The sequence below is a fragment of the Varanus komodoensis genome, unplaced genomic scaffold (assembly GCF_004798865.1).
Source record: "Varanus komodoensis strain SLA01 unplaced genomic scaffold, ASM479886v1 scaffold32, whole genome shotgun sequence".
Lineage (NCBI taxonomy): Eukaryota > Metazoa > Chordata > Lepidosauria > Squamata > Varanidae > Varanus > Varanus komodoensis.
The window spans coordinates 10,703,713-10,726,682 of NW_025335798.1; the positions used below are offsets into that span (position 1 = coordinate 10,703,713).

Here is a 22,970-nt window from a genome sequence, read left to right on the forward strand (position 1 = left end):
CAAACTGAGGAAAGCCTTGGGATCCATCTGCTCCATCTGGTTTGCGTGTGTGTGTGTGTGCATGTGTACACACACACACGAACGCACCCATAAGGAGGTGACTGGAATTTTGCTTTCAGTTTTAAACAAATCATAATTCAGGAGATATCTGAACTCAGAAATGGCTTAAACCAGTGCAGAGAACTTGTGGCCCTCCAAGCATAGTCAATGGTGAGGAAACATGGAGATTGCTTGCCAAAACATCTTGAGGGCTATAGGTTGTCCAACTATAAATTAAGCTTTCCTTAACACAGATGAGTCAGGATTAAACTGTAATTTTATATCCTGACTTATATTTGAGATTATAGTTCACTGAATTCAGTTGTCATGGAATATTGGCTTAGTTGAAAACCAGAAGAAGATGCATCTGATGCATCTTCATTTTGCATGTGAACAGGTAAGAAAGTAGTAGTGTGGGAGCCCGAGACTTGCTGCAGTTTGTGTACTTAGCAGGGAACCATGGTTTACTTTACATCTAAAGTGAGACTTAGGCTAAGTTAACTTTTATTGGAAATTAAAATAGAGATTGCATTTAATTCAAGGAATTTGCTGCCCCACACTGTCCTGGCTATGAAATAAGGGCTAAAGTAAACTAACAACAATGGGATTGGAAAGGTTAGGAACCTCTCCCCCATATGGAAATATATAACTGTAATGAGCAAATATTGTCACAATATAATGCAATAATGGTAAGCAAGGAACAGAACAAAAAATTGATAATACAGGCAGCATGCAACCAGCAATATCATGGCCCGTAATCCAGTGTGGGTATAGAATTGCTCATAAATCCATCAACATAGATGAGGTATTCCTTAATGTTCTGAATAAATCCCTTCTGGGTAAATCTCAACTAGAAGATTGGCCCATTAATTCAGTTTGGATTTTCCTTATTCATAAATACCTATCAGCTGGAAAAATTGCTACATTTGTCAAACAGTGACAATATTCCATGTGTACTGGGTCTCTATAGTTACTATGGAGCTGCAAACACCTGCTGATAGCAGATTCACACTGCAGTCTCAAAAGATAACTCAAAGCAGTTCATTATAAACCAATGGGTTGCCTTGGTACTGAGATAAATGCTTCTTCTTTTTAAAGGTATTTCTATACTATACTGTTCGATTAGACAAGTTCGCAGAACAGTGTACAGAATATATCTTCTTATATTCCATAGATACTATACTTCAGTAAAAACAAACAAACCAAGAAATATACATAAATAGTGGATTGCTTATGGGCTGTCATCCATGAATGTATAAACTATAGTTAATGATGCCTTAGACAATAGTTTGAATATGGCTGATGCCTCCAGTTCTTGCACCTTTTGGTTACAAAGCTGGCCCATTAAACTTTATAATCCAAGCCCAAGACCATCAATGCTTATGTATCAACCTCTGTAATCCAGATAGCATATGCTACAGAATGCAGAAGCAGTTCACAAATGTTACCTGTAGATAACTCCAAGTGACTCAAGCTACTGCGCTTGTTACCTGGGGAGGTTAGTGATAGTTTTGGGCACTCTTGTTAATAAGTGCTGACCCAGACAGCAACAGTGATTTTACAAGGTCCCACTCCTTGGTATTAATGGAATATGTACCTTGCTTGTTCAAGTGCAGGAGGCACTAGCATAGAGCAAGGCTTGTACCCGAGCTCTGTATGATGGCAAATGCTCCGTTGCTGAGGGCTGTGTGTTGAGGGAGTAATCCTGTGCAGCCTTTTAGATTTTTGTGCTTGTGGTACACCTCCCTGGCCAGACTTCCTGGCTGTTTGGCTGCAATCCTGAATATCCTTGTATAAATTCTGTAGGCTTTAGAATTTTATATAACATTTATTGGGATATGTATTTTTCCCTAAATTCAGGTTTTGATTATGGCATATTTTTCTCTCTGGAATTTAAGGAACTTAAAAGGCTTCTGAAGAAAGAAGATAAGCCTGTGCTACTGATGTTCTATGCTCCTTGTAAGTAATCGAATGTGCAAGATCTGAGATTCCTTGCTTTAAAAAATATGATAATCCTTCTTCCCAGAAGAATAATGGTGGACACACTGTTAAGCTATGCCTTTTATATAACAGGAGTTCGTAGCATGTGTATGTTGTCATCTGTTTTGGTTTTCTTCATTTGGTATGATTCCTTGTTCAGTCAATATTTCCAGATTTCAGCAGTGTACTGTAAAAATATTTTAAATATTTATCTGTCTTCTTTAGGGCCACTCTGCTTAAATTATTGAGTCATTTAAATGCTTGAGCTCATACTACATTTATACTAGCTCAGAGCTTTTTAATAGCCTGCTGTATGTAATCCAAAGATTTTTGGATACCCTATTTACTCCAGCCTGAAACAACCAGGGAGACAAATGGATATGGATTGCCATTGTTCCATCATCACAGCATGTGGTCGGACTGCACAAAAGGAATGGGTGTAATGCCCCATTCATGCATATGGGCTGCCAAGCAAAGGCAGGGACAGTTGGTCTAAGCTTGGAGCTAGTCAAAACTTAGTTGTGCAAAACCTTGGAGAGCTCCCACTGACAGCAGGAGTTGGTCTGACAGATTGGAAACTTGGTGCCCCCAAGCATGGGCTGATAACTGTCAGAGGCCTGAAGTTGCAAGTGATATAGAGGGTAAAGCTATGCACTGTGGTACTGTTGAATGGCCTCGGATTGTGGCCATTTCCTTTTCAAACAAGCACCACTAAGAGTGCAGGCAGCTTTCAGTAGTGCTGGGGTTGTACTGATCCCGTAGCTGAAGCACCTAAGGTGCTGATCCAAGGTTTTCAGTCTAACCATTATGCCATTTTAGGTAAGATTCATAGGAGGCATACATCAGCTCTTCAGGATGCTGATTCTGCTGAAGGCTTGATGGCTTTAGGTCAGAGGTCTTGAATCTGCTTGTGCTACCTCTTGGAGCTTCTGAAGAACAGGTAGCTTAGGCTTTAAACCCTCAGTCCCCTGGAAGAATATCCTTGGGGGAATCCACAATACTGTCTCCAATATGGGAGTTTCCTTCCAGCAATACACAACCAAGCCAAAGACATCACCCCTTAGAAGAACACATCTGGCCTTTGCGTTTTGCATGTTGGTTGTGAGAAATAGGGATGCAGCCTTGACACCAATTTCTGCTGTGTAAAGTGGGTCATAATAATATTTGGATCAATTAGTGTCCCAAATACTTGCCGCTTTTTCAGAGTGTGTCAATATTTTTTGCTAGTAACAACTGACTTGGGAAAATTTTAAATGCAGAATGTGGCTAAGTTGGCATTTATCTATTGTCTGCTTTCCAGAAATGACTTTGCTGCAAGGAAAAAAGAGTATGGGATGAAGTTGTAATCAGTTCAAAACTAAATGTATGACTGTATTAAAACCATCTTGTATGGCCATCTACATATCTGTCTGGTGTTCATCAACAGTAGTGTTCTCCATTCTTGTTTTTATGGCTATTCCAGATGCCACTTAGCTGAAGATCCTTTTAATCTTGTCAAGGCTGAATACTGCTGTATTCTGGCCATTAATTACCAAGAAAGCAGATGAATAGTCAAAGAAAAGGAACTCATGCTTGTTGGATATGAAGTTGGTATTGCATAGCATGGGTTCTTCCTTGTAACACCTTGTAAAAATCCTCTACCTTGAGGCATTGTCCTCTGTAACATCAGCTTGAGTTAATAATTTTCTTATGTTTTGTGAAAGCCATTGCTGCCTATGACTACTCTTGATAATTCTCTGAGATTGCATTTTTCCTCCGTGTAAATGTACTCTTAACCTTTTTTGTTGCAAGGTGTCTAGAGAGCTTTGGCTGTTGGATGGTTCAGAAATTGAATATATAAGTGATGGTGATAATGATTCCCTTAAACTTCTGCTGCACTTAACCAGTTTTTTTGGATTTCTCTCCAAATTGCAGGCTCACATGTTGCAACCACCTGCTGTTTAATATTAGTTTGAAGTTCTAATGCTTGCTTGAGGCTTGTAAATCATTCCTTCAGGGAAAGTCCATAGCATCAGAACACCTTCATAATTTTAGCTCCCTGGGAAGTAACTATTTTCTGCAGCAAAGTCCTTCCCTGTAATGCACTTCTGACCCTTCTGTCAGTTTGAACTATTCCCCTAGACACTTTGCTGTTCTGCCTTCTTCCAGTTTTCTTTCCTTTGAAGCAGGGGAAAACACCTGCTGATATTTTAAGCCACAGTATTTTCTAAACGGGTACAAAGAAGCCATCTTATTTTGACAGTTCTTTTGACTCTTTCTCATTTTGCAGTTTCCCTTCCACTTATAATTTTTAGTATTTGTGATTTGAAAAGATGCTCTTCTGGATGGCACTCCCAAGGCAAAATTAAACTACTAGTCAATGTGGACTGGCGACGCTTAGAATACTCTTAATGTCCTAATATCTTTTCAAGTTTTTAGTTTCTAATTCGTGTGCTCTTGATCATTCCACATTTAAATAAAAAGGAACTTCACGAACTGGTTCTTCCTGTGGGTAGAAAAAGGAAGGGGCCAATTCCCTGCTCCTTAGTGCAGTCTCATATGCATCTGAAAATATACTTTGGAAGATTGCGAGATCCTCGAGAATAGTGGGAAGGTGGCAGCGGCAGCTACAGGGGCGACAGGGAATTGCTGAAAATCATCTTCCCCACTTGCACTCACAGGACTTTCCAGTTCATTGAATGAGAGCCCCTGCTATACCCTACATACAGAACAGAAAGTCTGGATCCAAGCTGATGAATTAGTTATTTCCCATGGATGTGGAACAAGTCCTCTCTCATTGTTGCTTGACTTGAGGAGCTGAGGACGAATGGCGGATCCTAGGTTACATTTTGCCCTTCAGGCCACCTGCTCTTTTAATTCAATGGCCATAAATATTATAAGTGTACTTTAAAAAAAAAAAAAGACAATTTCTTACAAGAATCCCAGAGCTGTTTTTGTTTTTAATGAATGTATAGAAAGCAACTTAGAAAGTCACAACACCATGATGAACAGAACTAGAAATACTACTTCTAAATAGCCTACAAGCAACAGTTTTGCCAGGCTGAGATAGAGAAGTAAAATAGATTGGCCAGTGCAAGAATAATGTAGCAATGTTAATAAAGTCTTATATCCTGGGAATGATTAGTCTAGATGACCCAGATTTCAGAAAGCTCATTCCTATCTAATTTTGTGTACTAGCTAATCAGTACTGACTACTAGCCTGCATGGTCCTAGGAGTCATTCAGCTAAGCCAATGTCCATCCTTATAGGTCAGGATTAAGGCTTGCTATCTACCCTGTAATACTCTATTTAGTATTAGGAGGGAGTTCTAATTTACAAGGTGATTTTTCTTTGAATCTTCTTGGCATTGTATGTGCATAATTTCTTGTACACTGCAGCCCAATGACTTGGCTGAGTCTCCTCTTTCACTGACAAACTTGTCTTCAAAGTCTGACATCAGACACTTCTGGGTCCTAATGGAGGCTCTTCTTTGAATTATTGCTGTTGCTTGGTAATCAAGCCAACACTGCCACTGCTGGTCTCTTGAAGTCTGTGTGCTTAATATGATGAAAGGCGCTTCAGTTAAATTCCTAAGATCTGCCTAATTTAAATTAAGTCCACAGAGCCTGTGAATGAATCCTGGGTTGCTTTGAGGAGTCTTGAAGGAACACACACGAAAGGTGTAAACGCAATTGCACAGCCAAATAAAGCAAATGTTATTTAACAAGATGAATAAACCTGGACAAACAGATCAATAGTGAATTAAAAACAAAATAAAATAAGGCTGCTGCAAATAATAGTTAGAAAAGAGTGGCCTATAAAGCCCTGACTCTGAGCCAGCCTTTCCTAACCTAGTGCCCTCCAGATATTTTGGGCTTGTAACTCCCATCAGCCTCAGCCAGCCAGACTAGTGGTCAGGACTGATGGAGCTGCAGTGCAAAACTGCTAGAGGGTGCTACATTGGGAAAGGTTGTTCTAAACCAGGGGTCCTCAGACTTTTTGAACAGGGAGCCAGTTGAAAGGTGCCAGCCATGGGCACAGGCCACCGAGGTGGTGCAGGCGGGGGGGGCAGGGGGGGTACATGCACGCATGTGGCAAGTCGGGTGTGCGTGCACAGAGATCGTTTTCTCCAAGCGAGTCCAAAATGATCTTCGAGGCAAGCTGGCGCCTCACTGTGTGCAGGGCAAGGTGCCAGCTTGCTTGCAAGGAGATAATTTTTGGACTCGCTCGGAGAAAAGGATCTCCTTGCGAGCAAGCACCGCTGGGTGTGTGCGTGGCGAGCTATGGCAGGCTGGATAAATGGGCATGGCGGGTGGGATACAGCCATGGGCCGTAATTTGAGGACCCATGTTCTAAACACTTAACTGTGTTGGGTTGCAGAGTTATTTTCAAGGTTATGTAGCCCTGCTGCTATTCCTGCAGCTCCATTTTTATGGACAAGTTCCCTCTCGCTAGCTATATGTAGATTCACCGCATCGGTCTAACATAAGCTGGATTTAAGTCCTGGTTTTGGTGGGGAGGGGGGTTGCCCCAGTGAATCTTGGGAAGTGTTTAATAGACTCTCTTCTCCTATGTTCTTCACAATTCCTTAAAAAAAATCCTAAAATCCTAATAAGTGGACTGTGGTTAGAGCTAAGTGAGCTTCAAAATCATGTTGGTCTTCCTCCTGCAACTGGCCCTTTCTAACCTAGGCTAGCTTGAGAATAAGCAAATCTGTACTGGACAACCCTACAGGTTGCACTAGTTAAATATTGATAGATAATGGAATGTTTGCTGCAGCTTTGCAGACTGCTCAAAGCAAACCAGGATCTGCTTACCCAATACTTTTTCAACATAAAAAGCAGCCTGAGGCAGTAACTGTCTAGGCTTCTCCAAGCTATCTTTAGCGCTGACATCATTGACAAACTGAATACTTTGCCTAGGAAGTCTGGTGTCACACTGTCTCCTGTAGCTGAATAAATAGACAGAAGTCCTTTGGGGCCATCCTCTAACTCAGGAACATCTTTGTTTTCTCACTGGAGGCTCTCCTCCAAGATCAGAAGTGATGTGAGAGATTTGTCTAAACCACTTCCAACATTATGTGGGGAAAATTTTGAGATGAGGACAAGATACGGCTTTTAGGAAACCAGTTTACTTGTGTGATATAAAAGAATGTTCCAGGTACACATGCATTGCAGTTATGTTTATTTAACTTCTCCCCCAAGCCATACAGCTGGGTTAGCCACAATTTTTTAAATGATTGAGAGGAGATGTTTAAATTCTAAAGCTTGGTAATTCAGGAATGATTTCATGCATTTAAATTATATGTGTTCTCTTGTCAGTTGAAATGACAGGATATGTGCTGGAGTGTTGTTCATTCAGTTTTGCCCTTGAAAACAAGTTTAACAGTATCATATTTATTCTCATTCTCCCTCTCTCTCTCTCTCCTTCACTTTCCCCCCTTCTTAGGGTGTGGTGTCTGCAAAAGAATGATGCCATCTTTCCAGCAAGCATCCACAGAACTGAAGGGCATGTATGTAAGTGAGGGGGTTGCAAGACTAATTATTGTTCTTTAAATGTGTGTCTTTATTAATGCATCTCCTTTTGTACAGCTATTTTTTAATTTATGAACTGTATATATAGCTCCACATCTGAACAGGTTCCAAAGCAGAAAATGATAAAAAGATAAAACAGCATTGCTTAAAAGAGGATATCAGGAAATCCTGTTGGCTGACCAGGCAAGGCTTTCTGAAATAAAGACATTTTTAGGAGGTGCCACAAACAGCACATGGTTGGTGCCTGCCTGGCCTGGAAGGCAGGGAGTTCCTTAGAAATGGAGTTGCTACACTTAAGACTCTTACAGCACTTATAGCATACAGAGATAGTTCTGTTCACAGATTAATATGACTCTTAGAATGATTACATCAGAGCTCCTCTTTCATTTGTTTTAATGCTGTCAACCTGTTGTGGGGGCCCCAACAGATTCTTTCAAAGTTCTAGCTGGAAAGAGAGATTGTTTCCAAAATGATTTTAATATAATATTAAAAATAGATTTGATTGACATCACATTCCAATAACAGTCTTTCTGAATGTATTTTTTTAAACTGTGAGTTACAAAATAAAGGCAAAACACACCTTGAAGAGGTAGGGAAAAGACGAACTGAAACATTACAGGTTTCTTTGGATAGGATTTAAAAGATCCTTAACACTAACCATATATAAGTTGTATATCTCTATATATTGATGTATCAAAACTGTTATTAAAATATATATGTATAAACAAAAGGAGCCCATAGCCCAAATAGCCATATATTTAGCCATTTGTAACATATGCTTAAAGAACACCCATCGGAACTTAAAATTTTCCTGAAATCCTGCACCCATTGTGTTACTGCAGGTGGCCATTTATCCTTCCATTGTTGCAGGATTATTCTTTTAGCTGTCAAAAGGGCATGGAAAATCCATTTATGTTGACATTGCATTAAATTTCAAGAGACAAATAGGCAGTCAAAAAGTTAATATGCCCCCTCCAGTTGCAGCACCTAGAAAGGTGTGGTGGGGTATTTTCACATCCATTACAATTTGACATATCGTCACATGTAAAAATCAGTCTTTTGGCAAGAAAATATTTGTTTGGCAGACTTCCTTTGGGAGGAGCTGATAATTTGGATAAATCTTGTGATGGAATGATATTTGATATTTAATGTTACATTCCAGTAACATACCCTGGCACAAAATCCAGTATGTTACATTGAACCTTGCACTATTAGTTTAAATTCCTCATTGGGCTGTCAGGAAGCTGTGAGAGAAAACAAAACATAGACTTAAAATGTATGGATCACAAAATACTTAAAATACTAGTTTCACAAGAGAAGAAAGAACAAAACAGAGACTTAGTGTTCTTTTCTAAGATCATAGTAAATAAGAGAGAGGGACCAATGGACCCCAATAGCTTAACAGTTTCTTTTCCCAAAAAAGTAAAGTATTACAAATCAGTATTACAACTTTGTGCTATGAGAGTATTAACTTCTGTGTTGAGATAAAGCCAACATAGAGCAAATTAGACCACCTCAGCCTGAAATGCTTTGTAATGATATGTTGCTGTTTTGTGCATACATGAATGTAGTGATATGAAGATGCATTTATGATAACTTAGTACTTTGTCACCTCCTGTTTTGAGAAGATAATGGAGATAGGATGAAGCCCAATCAGTTTAGTAACTGGGAGTTTACTTGTCCATTGACTTCAGCAGGGGCAAATTGTTTGGCTTATTAAATTAAACATACATTTTTTGGAAATTGAAAAGACAGGCAGAGAGAAGTGTTGGCAAACATATGAGACACCATAAGATATAATTGACCCCATCATTGTTGAGGAATACATGATATATGGAGTGGTCAGGCTTGCTCAGTATCTTTTTACATCTTTCAAACTGGTTGGGGTCTACAGCAATCCTATTAGCATGCAAGTGTTTAAAAATTATCTGAATTTTTATTCAAAGAAACCAGTGACTACCAATAAAATAGTAATTGAAATCAATACAAAACATTGAAAAATAGTGACACAAAAAGGCAGCATATAAAACAAGCAACCAACAGAAAAGGGGCATAGCCCTATGATGGCAGCAGAAAGAGAAGCAAGCTGTCCGATTGGTACAAAGAAGTTTGGAATATAGCCATTAATGATAAATTAGCTTGTGAAATTAAAAGAAAAAGGCTATACAAATAAGAATAATTTTGATGATGTCTGGGGACCATTTATTGAGTTTGTGCTAATAAAAAGGAAAGGACTTGAACCTCCACAAGAGTCACTGCAATTTTGGAAAGGGGGCAGAATTTCTCAACAGAGTAAATGAATTGGGGTGTATCTAAAAGTCCTGGTGGTGGGATGCTTGCTTTGTTATGTTATACCATGATTTTAATTATATGTTTTTTTTTCTTTAGCTGTATTGTTTTTCATCTAGCTGTATTGTTGTTTTTCTTTTGTAAAATTTTAAATTAATTTTTTAAAAAGAGGCAAATCCTTCAGTAATGAGCTCACTCTCCCCCAAAGACAAAAAGAACCATATCTTTGTTAGCTGGCACAATGTATATATTGCTCGGGACTATTGGGTATGGGTTTTTATTAAGCAAATAGATAAATAAATTAAACAGGAGAGTCCAGAAATGACTTTGTGAGGAAGGAGTTTCCAGGTGTTGGTTACGCAACTGAACAAGCTCCGTCCTGAATTGTGACCTGCTGCAAAAAATAAAGAGAAGGACCTCTGATTTAACAGAGCACCTGGTCCAGGGCTCCTCAAACTTTTTAAACAGGTGGCCAGTTGACAGGTGCCGGTGGTGGCCGCGGGCTGCCAAGGTGCTGCCAGCAAGAGGAGCGGGCTGGAGTGGGGGCAGGGCATGCGCATGCGAGGCAGGGACGGGGGGGGGTGCGGGGCAAGGTGCTGGCTTGCTTGAGAGGAGATTATTTTCTCTGAGCAAGTCCAAAATGATCTCCTTGTGAGCAAGCTGCCACCAGGCGCACACACAGCGAGATGCCAACTTGCTCACGAAGAGATCATTTTCTCCAAGAGTTTCCAAAATGACCTCCTTGTGAGCAAGCCACGTGTGCAAAACGTGTGGCACGGGCCGGTTAAAAGGGCATGGCGGGCCGGATCTGGCCTGCGGGCCTTAGTTTGAGGACCCATGGTCTGGTGGAAAGGCTCTATGGGAGAAGGTAATTAATATATGTCTTCGTAGTGTCAGTGTTGTGTGCTGCTTATTTCAGTAATTGATTACTTCTTCCAATTATAATTACAACTATTAATATCTGTATATTGTTGCATTGCACATCTAATGAGCTGGCATTTTTAAGTTTTAATATATAGAACTTCATAATCCATTTCTTTTTATCAGGTGTTGTTCTGAGATTCTGCTTGTCTGTATCACTAGACTTAATTTTCACTGAAGTTTAGTAGGTTGATAAGTTTTTCTTCACAGAAGCTTTCTGGGAAGCACAGAGGCTTAAGAGCAGTTCTAGAGCTGGGGAGAAATTGGCAAACTTTCCTGTGACAAGAGAAGGCACTTTACCACAGCCTTCCCCAACCTGTTGCCCCCCAGATTTGTTGCAGCCTTCCCTAGTCAGGCATGCTGTCTTGCATTCATACGTGGGATCTTTGGTTCCAAGCTAGTATTCTAAAGTAGAACTTCACTCATATCAATCCTACCATCACCACCCGTAGAGCTCACCCATTTTCCTTTGCTTTTATCACTGTTTTCCTTTCCACTTGTGAGGCCTTATAGATTGTTTTCTTTCTAACAGAAAGTGTTGCTAATTATTCCTCAACAAATACATTGAACAATGGTATTTGCTTACTCAGTTTAATAATGACAACCTATCTAGGGATTGTTTCTGTATATGATATATGGTTAGCAACAAGTCTTTATCTGCTGTAAAAATCATTAGTTTAGAGTTTTATTTTATGAACTTTAAATTGCTGATCATTAGAAAAGAATACAAGTCTGTGTATAAAACATTGGTGGTTTACATGGCACTTTGCTGAAAAGCAAGATAGGCCTTGTCTAATGGAGCTTATAATCTCTAAAATTTGACAGATTGAGTGAGACAGAAGAGTAGGAGCACAGCTAAATGGGATGAGCTGGAGTAAATGGGAGCTGGAGTAAATGTAGACATAGTTACTCAGGGCACAAGGAGATCACAATATCATCAAAACTTTGAAATCCTAGTTTATGTTAAGAAGAAATAAACAGAAAATGAGTGGAAAAGTATATCATGACATAAGGAAAGTCTCCAGATTTTGTTGTTCCTTTATTTCTAAACTAATTTGAAATCAGAAAGTTCATTTAATTTCAGTAGAATTTACTTCCCAAGGAGTATGATGCTTATTGCAGTCTTAATATTCTATAGAAATACATTTTGCCTTTCATTACCTATTTTGTCACTCCAGAGCAACATGTCACCAAAGGATAATTTGCACCTTGCATGAAACTATGTCACACATCTTAATATCAGTGTCTTCTGTGGCAAATACTGTCATGAAACAGGAAAAACTAGATCTATCAGAAGCAAACAAAGCATTTTACTCATTCTACATTTCAATCAGAAGTCAGTGAATTACCTGTAATTCTAATGCCTAGTCTACTGTTGGGTCAGATTTAATGTTGGTAATCTTAATACTTGTTCGCTGAATCTTGCATTGCCTTCCAAGAAAAGGACTGCTTTCATAGGTGAACTGCTATTTATGGAGAAAGGGTCTGATGAGTTTGTTGACTGCCTTTAAGAGTCGAACTAGACTTTGCATTGAACAAGAGGATGCTGGCAACCCTGTGTTCTCCCTCTGTCCTGTGTTAATACATGTTCCAGTTTCATCATGCCTTCTGTTTCCTTGCCCTTGATCCATTGTGGTAGAAACAACATACTTAAGGTGGACTATATATATATGTAGGGAGAGAGAGAAAAGCTGACACCAGGTTGCCATTTTCAGTAGCATCCTCACATCCGCTCTAATTATGCTCCTAATAGCTGTAGTCCATAAATTTGTGAGGGAATTTGTCTCGATGATGGTTAGGAATCACTGTGTGCCAGTGTGAGCTGGGAGACCTGCCGTGCTCTGATGAAAGAGATTTTTTGAGGAAAGGTTGCCCTTCTCCCCAAAGGGTAACTTGATGCATTGCCAGTCTGTGCTGAAAAGCTGAACAAGACATTGCCCTGCAGTCATGCCCTTTCTTCAAGAGCCATGCAGCTATGAGACAAATGAGAAGAGAGTTTAGGTTGCCCCCCCTCCCCAGCGTTTGGCACTCTTGTCCAATTAGGAACACTGTAAGCAAGGCAAAAAGAATATAGGGTCTTTTTGAACACTCTTGGGGCAGAAGCTGAGGGTTGTTTAGTTGGTTAAAAAGCCCTTCATAAATCTATAATATAGAAAATGCTGATGCAAGGGCTTCACTGTTAATCTGTTTGATGCTCTTTGGGGTAGGTGTTGATTTCCAAGAATGGTGGATAAGGGAAAGTCCACAGTGTATTTATTTTAAAAAGAAAACACTCTAGTAGCTCCTGAGCATCAGCTGACCTTCTTATGTGGATGTTCAGCATTAAGATTTATTTCACACTAGCTCTGAGCACATTTGGTCTGAGCAGTTGCTTCGTTTAGGAAACTGGCATTAAATTCTGATGTAGCATTTTATTTGGAGAAAGAAAATCCTGGTTTTGGATGGGGGGCGTTATGTGGGGGAGGTTAGGTTAATGCCATTGCTGCTAAAGGGATTAAAAGTCTTCAGTGTTATTAATCAGTAGTTAATCTTTCAGTTGTGTCTTCAGCAACTGGCCACTGAGGAATATAGCTGCAGGATGACTTGCATCTAAATCTTAGACCCAGAGAGAGCCAGTTCTGTCCCCTGACTAGTTTCATTTAAAAAGTGCTTGGGGCTTTGGAGGAGCAGAAAAGTCATTTATTGTTCCATGAATCTGAGAAGAGGCTGTTGAGTCACGAACTCTGTAGCCCACTGCCTTTTTGTAGGCTTGCTCATGCTGTGGGGTGAAAGGCATTATTACCCTGGAGTCTACTCCCTTTTTTGTAAAATATACACCTGGCACTGAGGCCAGTGCTGTGAAGTTGAACAAAAGAGCTGCTGCCATTTGCAAGGCTCCAAAGCATAGATACAAGCATTAAGTTCAGAAAGGTTGACTAATTGCCCTTGCTGAAGAGTCTCTGTAATTTATATTGAGCTCCCTGTCTGAAGATCAGACTTTATATGCCTGTAGTGTACACCATCTATCTGTTCTCAGCCTTTGTTAGCCATGTGTCTCTGTGAGTGTAGAACTACATGCATACAGCACTCATATTTATCTGTATTCAGTGGAAGATGCTTCTTTCTAATGATGATTTCCCCCCACCAATAATCTTTCAAGTTAATTCTCTAAAGCACACTTTCATTTTAATTTGCAGATTTAGCAGCCTCTCTACCAACATATATCTATGTTAAAGCATTCGCAACTAAAAAGAAAAGTGTCCCCAACTTTCTCTGCCTGCAATATATCTGTGTCACAGGAGGCACAAGTGACTATCAAGTTGTTGTTGTCCATCATGACCCCGTGCACAACATTCCTCCAGGCTTTCCTGTCCTCCAGCAGCCCTTGGAGTCCACTGAAGCCCACACCCACTGCCCCAGTGACTCCATCTAGCCACCTCATCCTCTGCCGTCCCCTTCTCCTTTTGCCGTCAATCATTCCCAACATCAGGGTCTTCTCCAGTGAGTTGTTTCTTTTCATTAGGTGGCCAAAGTATTTGAGTTTCAACTATCAAGTGGCTTGATCTAAACAAGATTACTATGTCTAAAAAAGAAACACTATATTTGTCTTTCTACAAAACCTCTTTTGCACTGAACACGTTAGACTCATTCATATGAAGAGCCTAGCTCTGCACCATCAGTCAAATCTATCAATAAAATTTATCATTTTACTTTTTTTAATCACAGTTGTGTTCAAGATTATGTTCCTGTTTTCTTCTTGTAACTATCCTGTGAGGTAGCTTGGATTGGTAGAGGTGACCTATTGCACTTGAAGGTGAATCTCCACTCAGCTATGAAGCCACTGTGATTCTGTGAACCTTTCTGCAAACATACATTTAAAAATGTACACATAAGAGTAAAATCTGCACATGACATCATTATTGCAAAAGATCATCACTGGATAATGTGTGAAAAGGCCTTTAGTATTTCCTTGACTGTTGAACTACCTTGTCCGTTGTTAATGCCAGAATGGGCTTAATTTTGTGTTTGCTTAGGAGATCATAATGAATAGAAACCCATTAACAGACTAACAAATACAAGGCAGTTTTAAATAAGTATTTGCCTGGGTGTCATTTGTCTGAGAAGCTAGCTTTGTCCCTTTTAGTGGGGGGAGTCCAACTGCTAGCTATGGCAGGCATGGGAGAGGAGAGCAGTTCATGAAATAGTCATTGTGTGCCTTCTGCTTTAAAAACCATAACCCTGTGGCCTCTGGTTCCAGGCAGGATCAAGTCATGTATGCAGTAGCCTACAGTATAGTTCAGGGGCTTTTCTCTGGCTGTGTAACTGTTTTAAAAATTATTTTGTGAGCAGAAGGATGCTCCACAGAAAACCATACGAGAACACAATGCATTTTCTGCCATAAATGATAATGGTAAGCTCCAGTATGCCTTTACCTTCTATTGCTATCCAGCCTTTTAGTAAAGTGATAGAGTGCCAGAACAACTGGAAGTCCATGCTGGTAGGAACTAGAAGATGCGAAAGATTTTGATTATATTTGCAGACCAGGATGTGGTGGTGTAATTCACTGGTTTTTGAGTAGAACAGTTTTCTGTAATTTCATCAGCAATCAGATTCCTATCAAATATAATTTGTGCTATAGTTAAGGACAGATTTTCATACTGAGAAAGAGTAGTATGGAGTAATACTTTTCTTGTTTTCTTGCAGGTACTTGCAGGAATGAATGTCTACTCAGCTGAATTTGAAAAAATAAAAGAAGAATACAATGTCCGAGGATACCCAACCATCTGCTATTTTGAGTCAGTCTCTGTTACATGCAAATATTTTGCAAAAACTAAATCATTTATTTTATATGTTCCCCTATATCCCAAACTCTGTTTTGTTGCACTTACAGAAAAGGAAAATTCTTGTTCAACTTTGAGAACTATGGTGCTACAGCAAAGGACATTGCAGAATGGCTACAAAAGTAAGTCTCTAGAGTATTCTAAAAAAATTTACATTGGAAACTGGATGTTTTGTAAACACTGTTTCACATTGGAAAGATCAGCATCTTTATTACTATTCCAAAAGGCAAATAAAAGCATAGTACCAATCTGTTAAAGTAGGTTTGGGCTATTGTTTGCGTTCAGTTCCTAGACTTTTACACATAATACTTAGCCACTTGCAGCTCTCCATTGTTTTTCTGTGCATCAGAAGGACATCATTGATAGGTGTTAAAATTTCATTTGTAAAACCTCAGACTTCTAAACTTTCTTTCCTGTACTGAAGACACCTCCTTATAAGATAGTCCCAGAAGTCCCCTAACAATTAGTTTGCATTTTTTATATCTTTAATTTGTTCTTAGGGTGAATTTGATAATGTCTGTAATGACAATCCAGAATTTGTCCCATAGGATGGCACTAGGTTTCTTGCTGCTTTATAATTCATTGTTCAAGTTCACCAGAGCCAGTAAAATATCTCCATTTTTGACAAGAAACAAAATTAAACAAACAGAGGTTAACAAGTTAGATTCTAGATCTGCATCAAAATATCTTTCAGAGAAGAAGCTAACCCAAGTAGAATTGATTGGCAGGTGCATATTTCAGGAAGTTAGAGAAAGAGTGCAAGAACCTACATGCTTGTCCACACCACATGTTTAAAAGCTGTGCTGTCATTCTGATGATTAATACTTGCTCAGCCCCAGAGTGTGCAAGCTACTAGAAATTTATGGATAGAATTTGGACAGTGGTTGGACTCATGGTCCTTATGAATTTAACATTGTTGTGTATTTAGGGCAGTATCCCATAAGACAGGTTTACTAGTGTACTTAAGTAACATCTTTGAAGAATTTAAAGTCCACATAAAGGACAAATTTGTATGGCTTAACTTAATTGATTGGAGCAAGAACCGTGGGATGAAACCAGACATGATATTAGTGAGACAATTCCTGTAGCAACAAGAAAGGAAAGATCTAGATGGGTGACAGAAGAAACAAAGTTGCAAAAGACAGGTGAAAAGCAAAAGGTGACAGAAATAGTGTCAGAATCCAGAATGCAAATTCCCAGTGATTATTACAGAAAGACAAAAAGAAGTATTACTATGGTAAGTGTAAAGAAATAGAGCAATGAAAGAGGAAATACAAGCGTCCTCTTCCAGAGGATCTAAAAACTCAAAGAGAAATTCAAATTTAGATTAGGAATGCTGAAAGACAAACAAGGGAATGTACTATCTGACCAGGAGAAAATAAAGAGAAGATGGAAAAATATAGAGAAATGACTGTACAGAAGAGATGAAAAGATGACAGACTCCTTCAAAGAGGAATCCTATGAAGAAATGCCTACAGTAATGGAAAGCAAAGTGAAAGCTGTTCCAAAAACACTTGGAAGGAATAAAGTGCCTGAAGTAGAGAAGGTTCCAGTAGAACTATTGCACGTTGCAGAAAATGAATCAGTCCAAAAATATGTCAACACATATAGAAAACAAAACAATGGCCCACAGGGTGGAAACATTAAATATAAATTCCAGTCTCCAAGAAACTGTAAAAGGCAAAAGACTGCACCTACGAGTAACATAGGGCCATTGCATTATTCTATCATGCAAGCAAAGCAATCCTCAAAGCATTGCAACAAATAATAGTACTGTATTTGGAGCAAGAAATGCTGGACATTCAAGCTAGATTCTGAAAAGGAAGAGGCACTAGAGATCATATTGCAAATATATGTTGTTTACTGGAGCCCACCAAATATTTTTTTAAAATATCAGTCTATGCTCTACAGACTACAGCAAAGCCTTTGACTGTATGGATCACAAAAAACTACAGATAATCCTGAGAGAAATGAGTGTGCCTCAGCATTTGATTGTCTTAATGCATAACCTGGGACATGGAAAAGAAGCTACAGTTAGGACAAAATACAGAGAAACAGAATGGTTTCCCATAGGTAAAGGTGTCAGACAAGGCTATATTTTATCTCTCTAGTTCTTCAGTCTATATGCAGAACAAATCATATGGAAAGCTGGATTAGAATCAGAAGTGAAAATTGGCAAAAGAAAGATCATTAATTTAAGATATGCTGGTGATACCATACCACCAGAAAGCAGGAATGACTTGAAATGACTCCTTGATAAAAGTGAAAGAAAAAAAATCACAAAATCAGGTCCAAGGCTGAATATTAAGAAAATCAAAATCATGTTCACAGAAGAATTACAGAATGTCACTGTAATCGAAATCGTGAAGAATTTTACATTCCTTGGCTTAGTTATCAACTCAAAGGGAGACTGCAGCCAAGAAATTTGAAGATGACTGAAACTTTGAAGGGCAACAGTAAACTAGAAAAGACTTGAACTGTAATGATTTTTCACTGGAAACCAAGGTCAAGATCATCCAAACTCCTGAATTCCCAATCAAAACATATGGGTGAGAAAGCTGGATGATGGAGAAAGCTGACAAGAAGAAAATCAATGCATTTAAAACAGGATGCTGAAAGAGAACTTTGTGAATACCCTGGACTGACAGAAAGACAAACAAGTGGTTCCTAGATCAAATCAAGCCAGAGCTTTCACTAGAAGAAAGATGACAAAACTGGGTCAGTCATACTTCAGACACGCCATGAGAAGGCAAGACTCCCTGGATAAGACAATCATGTTAGGGAAAGTCAAAGGCAGAAGACGAAAGGGAAGACCAAATATGAGATGGCTTGAGTGCCACCTGAGGGAAACCAAAGCCTTGAACTTGGAAAAGCTCAATGAAGCTGTCATTGCCAGGACATTTTCGGGGGCTTTCATTCATAGGGTTGCCATAAATTGGAGTTGACTGGACAGGACATAGCAGAGTGTAAAGGATCTCTAACTCAGCACCAGTAGCATTAGATGGTACAGTGCAGTTCCCTGGAAAATCCACCACCCTAGCTGATATTAATGGCATTGTGTTAAAGGCCCCTTACCCTAGTACAATAAAGTACAAACATTAATTACAATGTAATTAATTCTTACACTTGACACTGTCCTCTGTCCCCTGGTTTGGAACTATCTGTTCTGCAAGAACATGGTGGCAGTGTGTTGTTTTGTGGACTACTCAGGGTGTACAGGCTGGTGGATGATCATGACAATAGCAAAGATTTGGACACCATTTACAAAAAGAGTTATACAAATATTTATTGCTCAAAGAGCTTCATATGCATTATCAGAGTTATTCTTACAGTAAACTGCAATAGAGTCTAATCGAGTTATTTCCAAATTATAGGTTTTTGGTAGGACTCAAGTTGAGAAGATAGTACAATTGCTGAGTTTATGGGTGAGCTGAGATTTGCAAATAGTGGACATGGTATATGTTAGAATTCTTTTAGAGGGCTGGGTTGTTGGGTGCTGGGGCAAGAGTTCAGTGACCCAAAATTATGTTAAATGCTTTAGAGATTGAATATATATAGCCAGCCTGAGAGAAATGGCAATTCAGGAACATCATCCAACACCTAGGCTGCTCTGTATTAAGGTATAGAATGCTAAGTGCATTGGAATCCTATTGAGTGGATCAAAGAGGGAAATCTTGACCTTAGCATTAATGTCTCCTTTGCTTTATGAAGAAAGCAGCTCCGAGTGCAGAGATAGACAGGGAGAGAAATCTTTCTTTCCCCTGAGCAATGATGCATGCCTTCGTCACCTGTGCCTTTTTCTTTGCCTTTTGGCTCAGCAAGGATGCCCTTATCTCTTGGCTACCACATGTGAAACATTAGAAGCGTCAAGAGTTTTTCTTTTTCTTTTCTCCCCTTCAGTCTGCCTACATTATAGTCTGATAATCCCTGTAATATGCAATGCTTTTATATTGGTGCTGTGACAGCTATTGAATGCAGCTACTGAAGGAAAAGCAGTGCAGCTGCAGACTCTTCCCAATGATAATCTCTGCTAACAAGCCACTCTGGGCTTTGGCTGATATTTCAGCCATCCAGAGCTAAAGACAGCTGTTTGTCTTCAATTAATTTCCAATGCATGCTTAATAGTTTCCCAAAAGACAAAGTGATGCAGTGGCTTTTCTTCCCTCCCCACAAAAATAATCAATATTGAGGGGAATCAGGCAGAATTCATATTCAGAAACTGTCCATTTGTTGGAAGCTACCCATAATTGAGCTTGCAGTTATCATTTGTATACACTGTAAGCCTGTCCACATAATAGTAGGAATAGGAATAGTAATGAATTACACAAAGGAATCTGCTGCATGAGTCGTCCAGTGCTCTGTGCCAATGATTCAGGAAGGCCTGAAAAGTATAACTGAAGAATTGGTTGGACATATGTAGGTGCTATATGGGAAATAATAAAACTAATTAAAAAGAATGAGAAGAACAAATAACTTTGCCAATTAATTCAGCCTCCTGTTACAGGCTGATAGTGGGGTTTTAAAAAAGAAATAATGCCTCTTTCAGTTCTGATTCTCAAAGGACTTGTGAATGCAGGGCTGGTGCAAGTAAGAAAAGAATCCATGTTGTCTGGGCTCTGTCTATTCAAACAAAAGAGAAATTCTGGGATTCCTCTTGTGCAAGAAAGATGAATGGAGGACGTACCTGCATCAGAGTACCATTTAGAGGTTGCCCAGGTTTCTTTTTTCTAGATACAGAATTTTATGGTCCCAGTGCAATTTATTTGTGTGTGCATATATAACACCTGTCCTTAAAGACAGATGCGATGAAAGAAAACAGGTCTCAGGGCTGAAGGTGAAAAAAATAGGCATGCTCCTAATCCCTTTCTATCAAGTCTGTTTTCCAAGTCTTGGATTGGCAGATCCCAATTCAGACTGAGAACTCTTAAATTGCAGCAGAAAGAGCCTCTTATGTATACCAGCCTCCACTGTATATGACATCCCTTTGGCCCTGGTTTGGGAAATAAGATATTTGTGTTGGGACAGAACTTTGCATTCACACAGTGAATACCTGAGAAACTTGACGCTATCATTACATGCACGCACATGCACACAGTGTCCAAATTCCTTGTGGAAAATGTGTTCTAAACGTGCAGAAGGGCTAAATATGTCTCCTTGGGATTCAGAAACAGTGCAGGCAGTCCCCAAGTTACAAACACGTTCTATTCCTTAGAAAATGGAAATGTGTCTTTAAATCGAATTAGCGTGTGAGTCATATCACAAATAGCCAGCCTTCCACATTTGTAGGGGTCTATGAAAGTAGAAAAAATGCAAGTATCTCTAGCAGGGCCTTCTCTTTGCAACAAGGAAATACTGGAGGGCTTTCCCTCTCCAGATGGGTGGGACAGGAAGGCACGATTTGGAGTCCTCCTTCCCTACCCTTTCGCTTCATCTCCCTCCATGGTGATGCTTTGGAGCCCTTCCCCCTCTTCACTTTCCCTCTCTCTGTGCTGATGATGATTTTATGCAGTAATTTTAAAAAATTGATAGGCTTTATGGCAGTTCGTAAGTATGGGTTGCTCACAGCTCAGGTGTTTGTAACTCAGGGACTGCTTGTATTTCAAGAACAAAGAATCTTCAACTTTAATTTACTTACTTTGTTTACTGCCTGCTACCTTTCAGAGTTTCAAATAGAAAAACCAAAGCATTAGGTCTTTGTGTATGTCCCTACTTGAGGATTGGCATGTAACACCTCACCTTTGCTACTCAGTTTGTGAAAAGCCTCACCCTTTCACTCTGGAGAGCCATTGGACAGTTTGGATTTAGATGGACAGAAGAAAAAATCTGATTTGAATGGTTTCCTATGTTCCTTCGGTTGCGCCAATTCTGCCATCAGCTGTCCAAAGGTTTCCTGCTTCTGTAAACTCTGTTGTCCTTTTGTGGCTGATGCTCCTCATTCATGGTATGCTAGCTTCCCAGAGTACTTAGATGGAGCTGCCTCTCTCTGCCCACTTCTATTGTCTCCTTTCAAAGCCCTTCTCGGAATTTACCTTTTCTTTGGCAATAACCCATCAATCTGTACTGAAAGGATGTTTTTTCAGCACATGGAGTGTGTATTCTTTCTCTTTTTGTCCCTTGTCTCTACCTTCATTTTCTGAGGCAAGGGTGGAGCAATTTTAGCACTCCAGATGTTTTGGCCTACATCTCCCATTATCTCTCACCAGTGGCTATGAGCTGATGGGAGTTGTAAGCCAAAATACTTGGAGGCCTACAAATTGCCCATTTCTGCTCAGTGGCCCCCCATGTGGATTTCAAAAAGAATAAGCTTCTGCAGAATGGGCCTTCTTTATTCTTTAGAAATTCAACTATGTATATTAATGAAACTATATTAATAATATGAGAGGTCTCTTTTGCTATTCATGTACCAAGGTAATTTTTCCCTTCATCAGCCCCTAATTATTAACTATTTAACTCATTGCATTAATACGTTTTGCCTGCAGTTTCTCTGCTATTATGAAGTGCATCTGAAGCACAATTTGAATAGCAGATTAAATGAGATTAAATATTTATTGATCATCATTACAGTGCTTCAAAGATAATGCAGACAGTAGTTTTAAAACTGGTTTGTTTACATGAAATAAGGCATAAGATAATTTACATGTAGCATTAGGATAGAAATACCAGAAATTATTCTTGCTAGCTAGATTCTTCACCTAGCTATGCCTATTTCCTCATGCTGCTCTTTTTAATAGGGAGCTACCTTGCTGATTATTGGTTTTTTTATCACATCACACCTGAAGTATGGCAAAAAGCACCCTTCCTCCTGCAAAAGTCTGTATTCATTGCCTTTTCTTCATAATTTCACAGCTGTTTCCTGGATATGTATGTGCATTTGCCTTATGCACATATTGCAATGAACATTGTCTTGATTTGCTTATCATTAAGGGTCCTGCATAGGAGGCATGCTAGAGGGTGCACTTACACACTGCCCGCAGCTTGCTCTGGCTTTGCTTCTTTGCCACCATCAACATTTTATGGGAAGTGCCTAGTAGATCTATACTCCTCTTTTGTGAAATGCATATAAAGACAAAAAGAGAAGAAACCCTATAGGCTGACAAGCTAAGATTTGCCAACACAGCAGGAAAGGTAAAGAACAGATGGTGAAGTGTGAAAGAATGGATTCTGTAGTTTAAGAATTTAAAGAAGGAAGACATGTTCAGAAGAATACTTAAAAGTGTTTAAAGAAGTAAAACAGAAACTTTAGTGTAAACTTCATCAGAATCCTAGAATCTTGGGACACAACGAAATTGTACATTAATACTAAGTCAACACAAGTTACTAATTATATGAGTTCATTAATTTGTGTGGTTGTGTGGTATATATTGGCTACCATTTTGAATATGAAAGCCATGGTGTAGGTTACCCTGAA

At 39.3% G+C, this 22,970-nt stretch overlaps 1 protein-coding gene across 1 annotated transcript in view; it reads left to right on the forward strand.

The window, feature by feature from the left end:
• The window catches only part of PDIA5 (protein disulfide isomerase family A member 5), a 212,512-nt gene that overhangs the window by 98,940 nt on the left and 90,602 nt on the right, over window positions 1–22,970 (forward strand). The window contains exons 7-10 of the mRNA XM_044438271.1: window positions 1,938–1,998; window positions 7,447–7,514; window positions 15,426–15,517; window positions 15,613–15,684. Coding sequence (XP_044294206.1) covers window positions 1,938–1,998; window positions 7,447–7,514; window positions 15,426–15,517; window positions 15,613–15,684 — 293 coding nt within the window. The remainder of the gene's footprint in view (window positions 1–1,937; window positions 1,999–7,446; window positions 7,515–15,425; window positions 15,518–15,612; window positions 15,685–22,970) is intronic.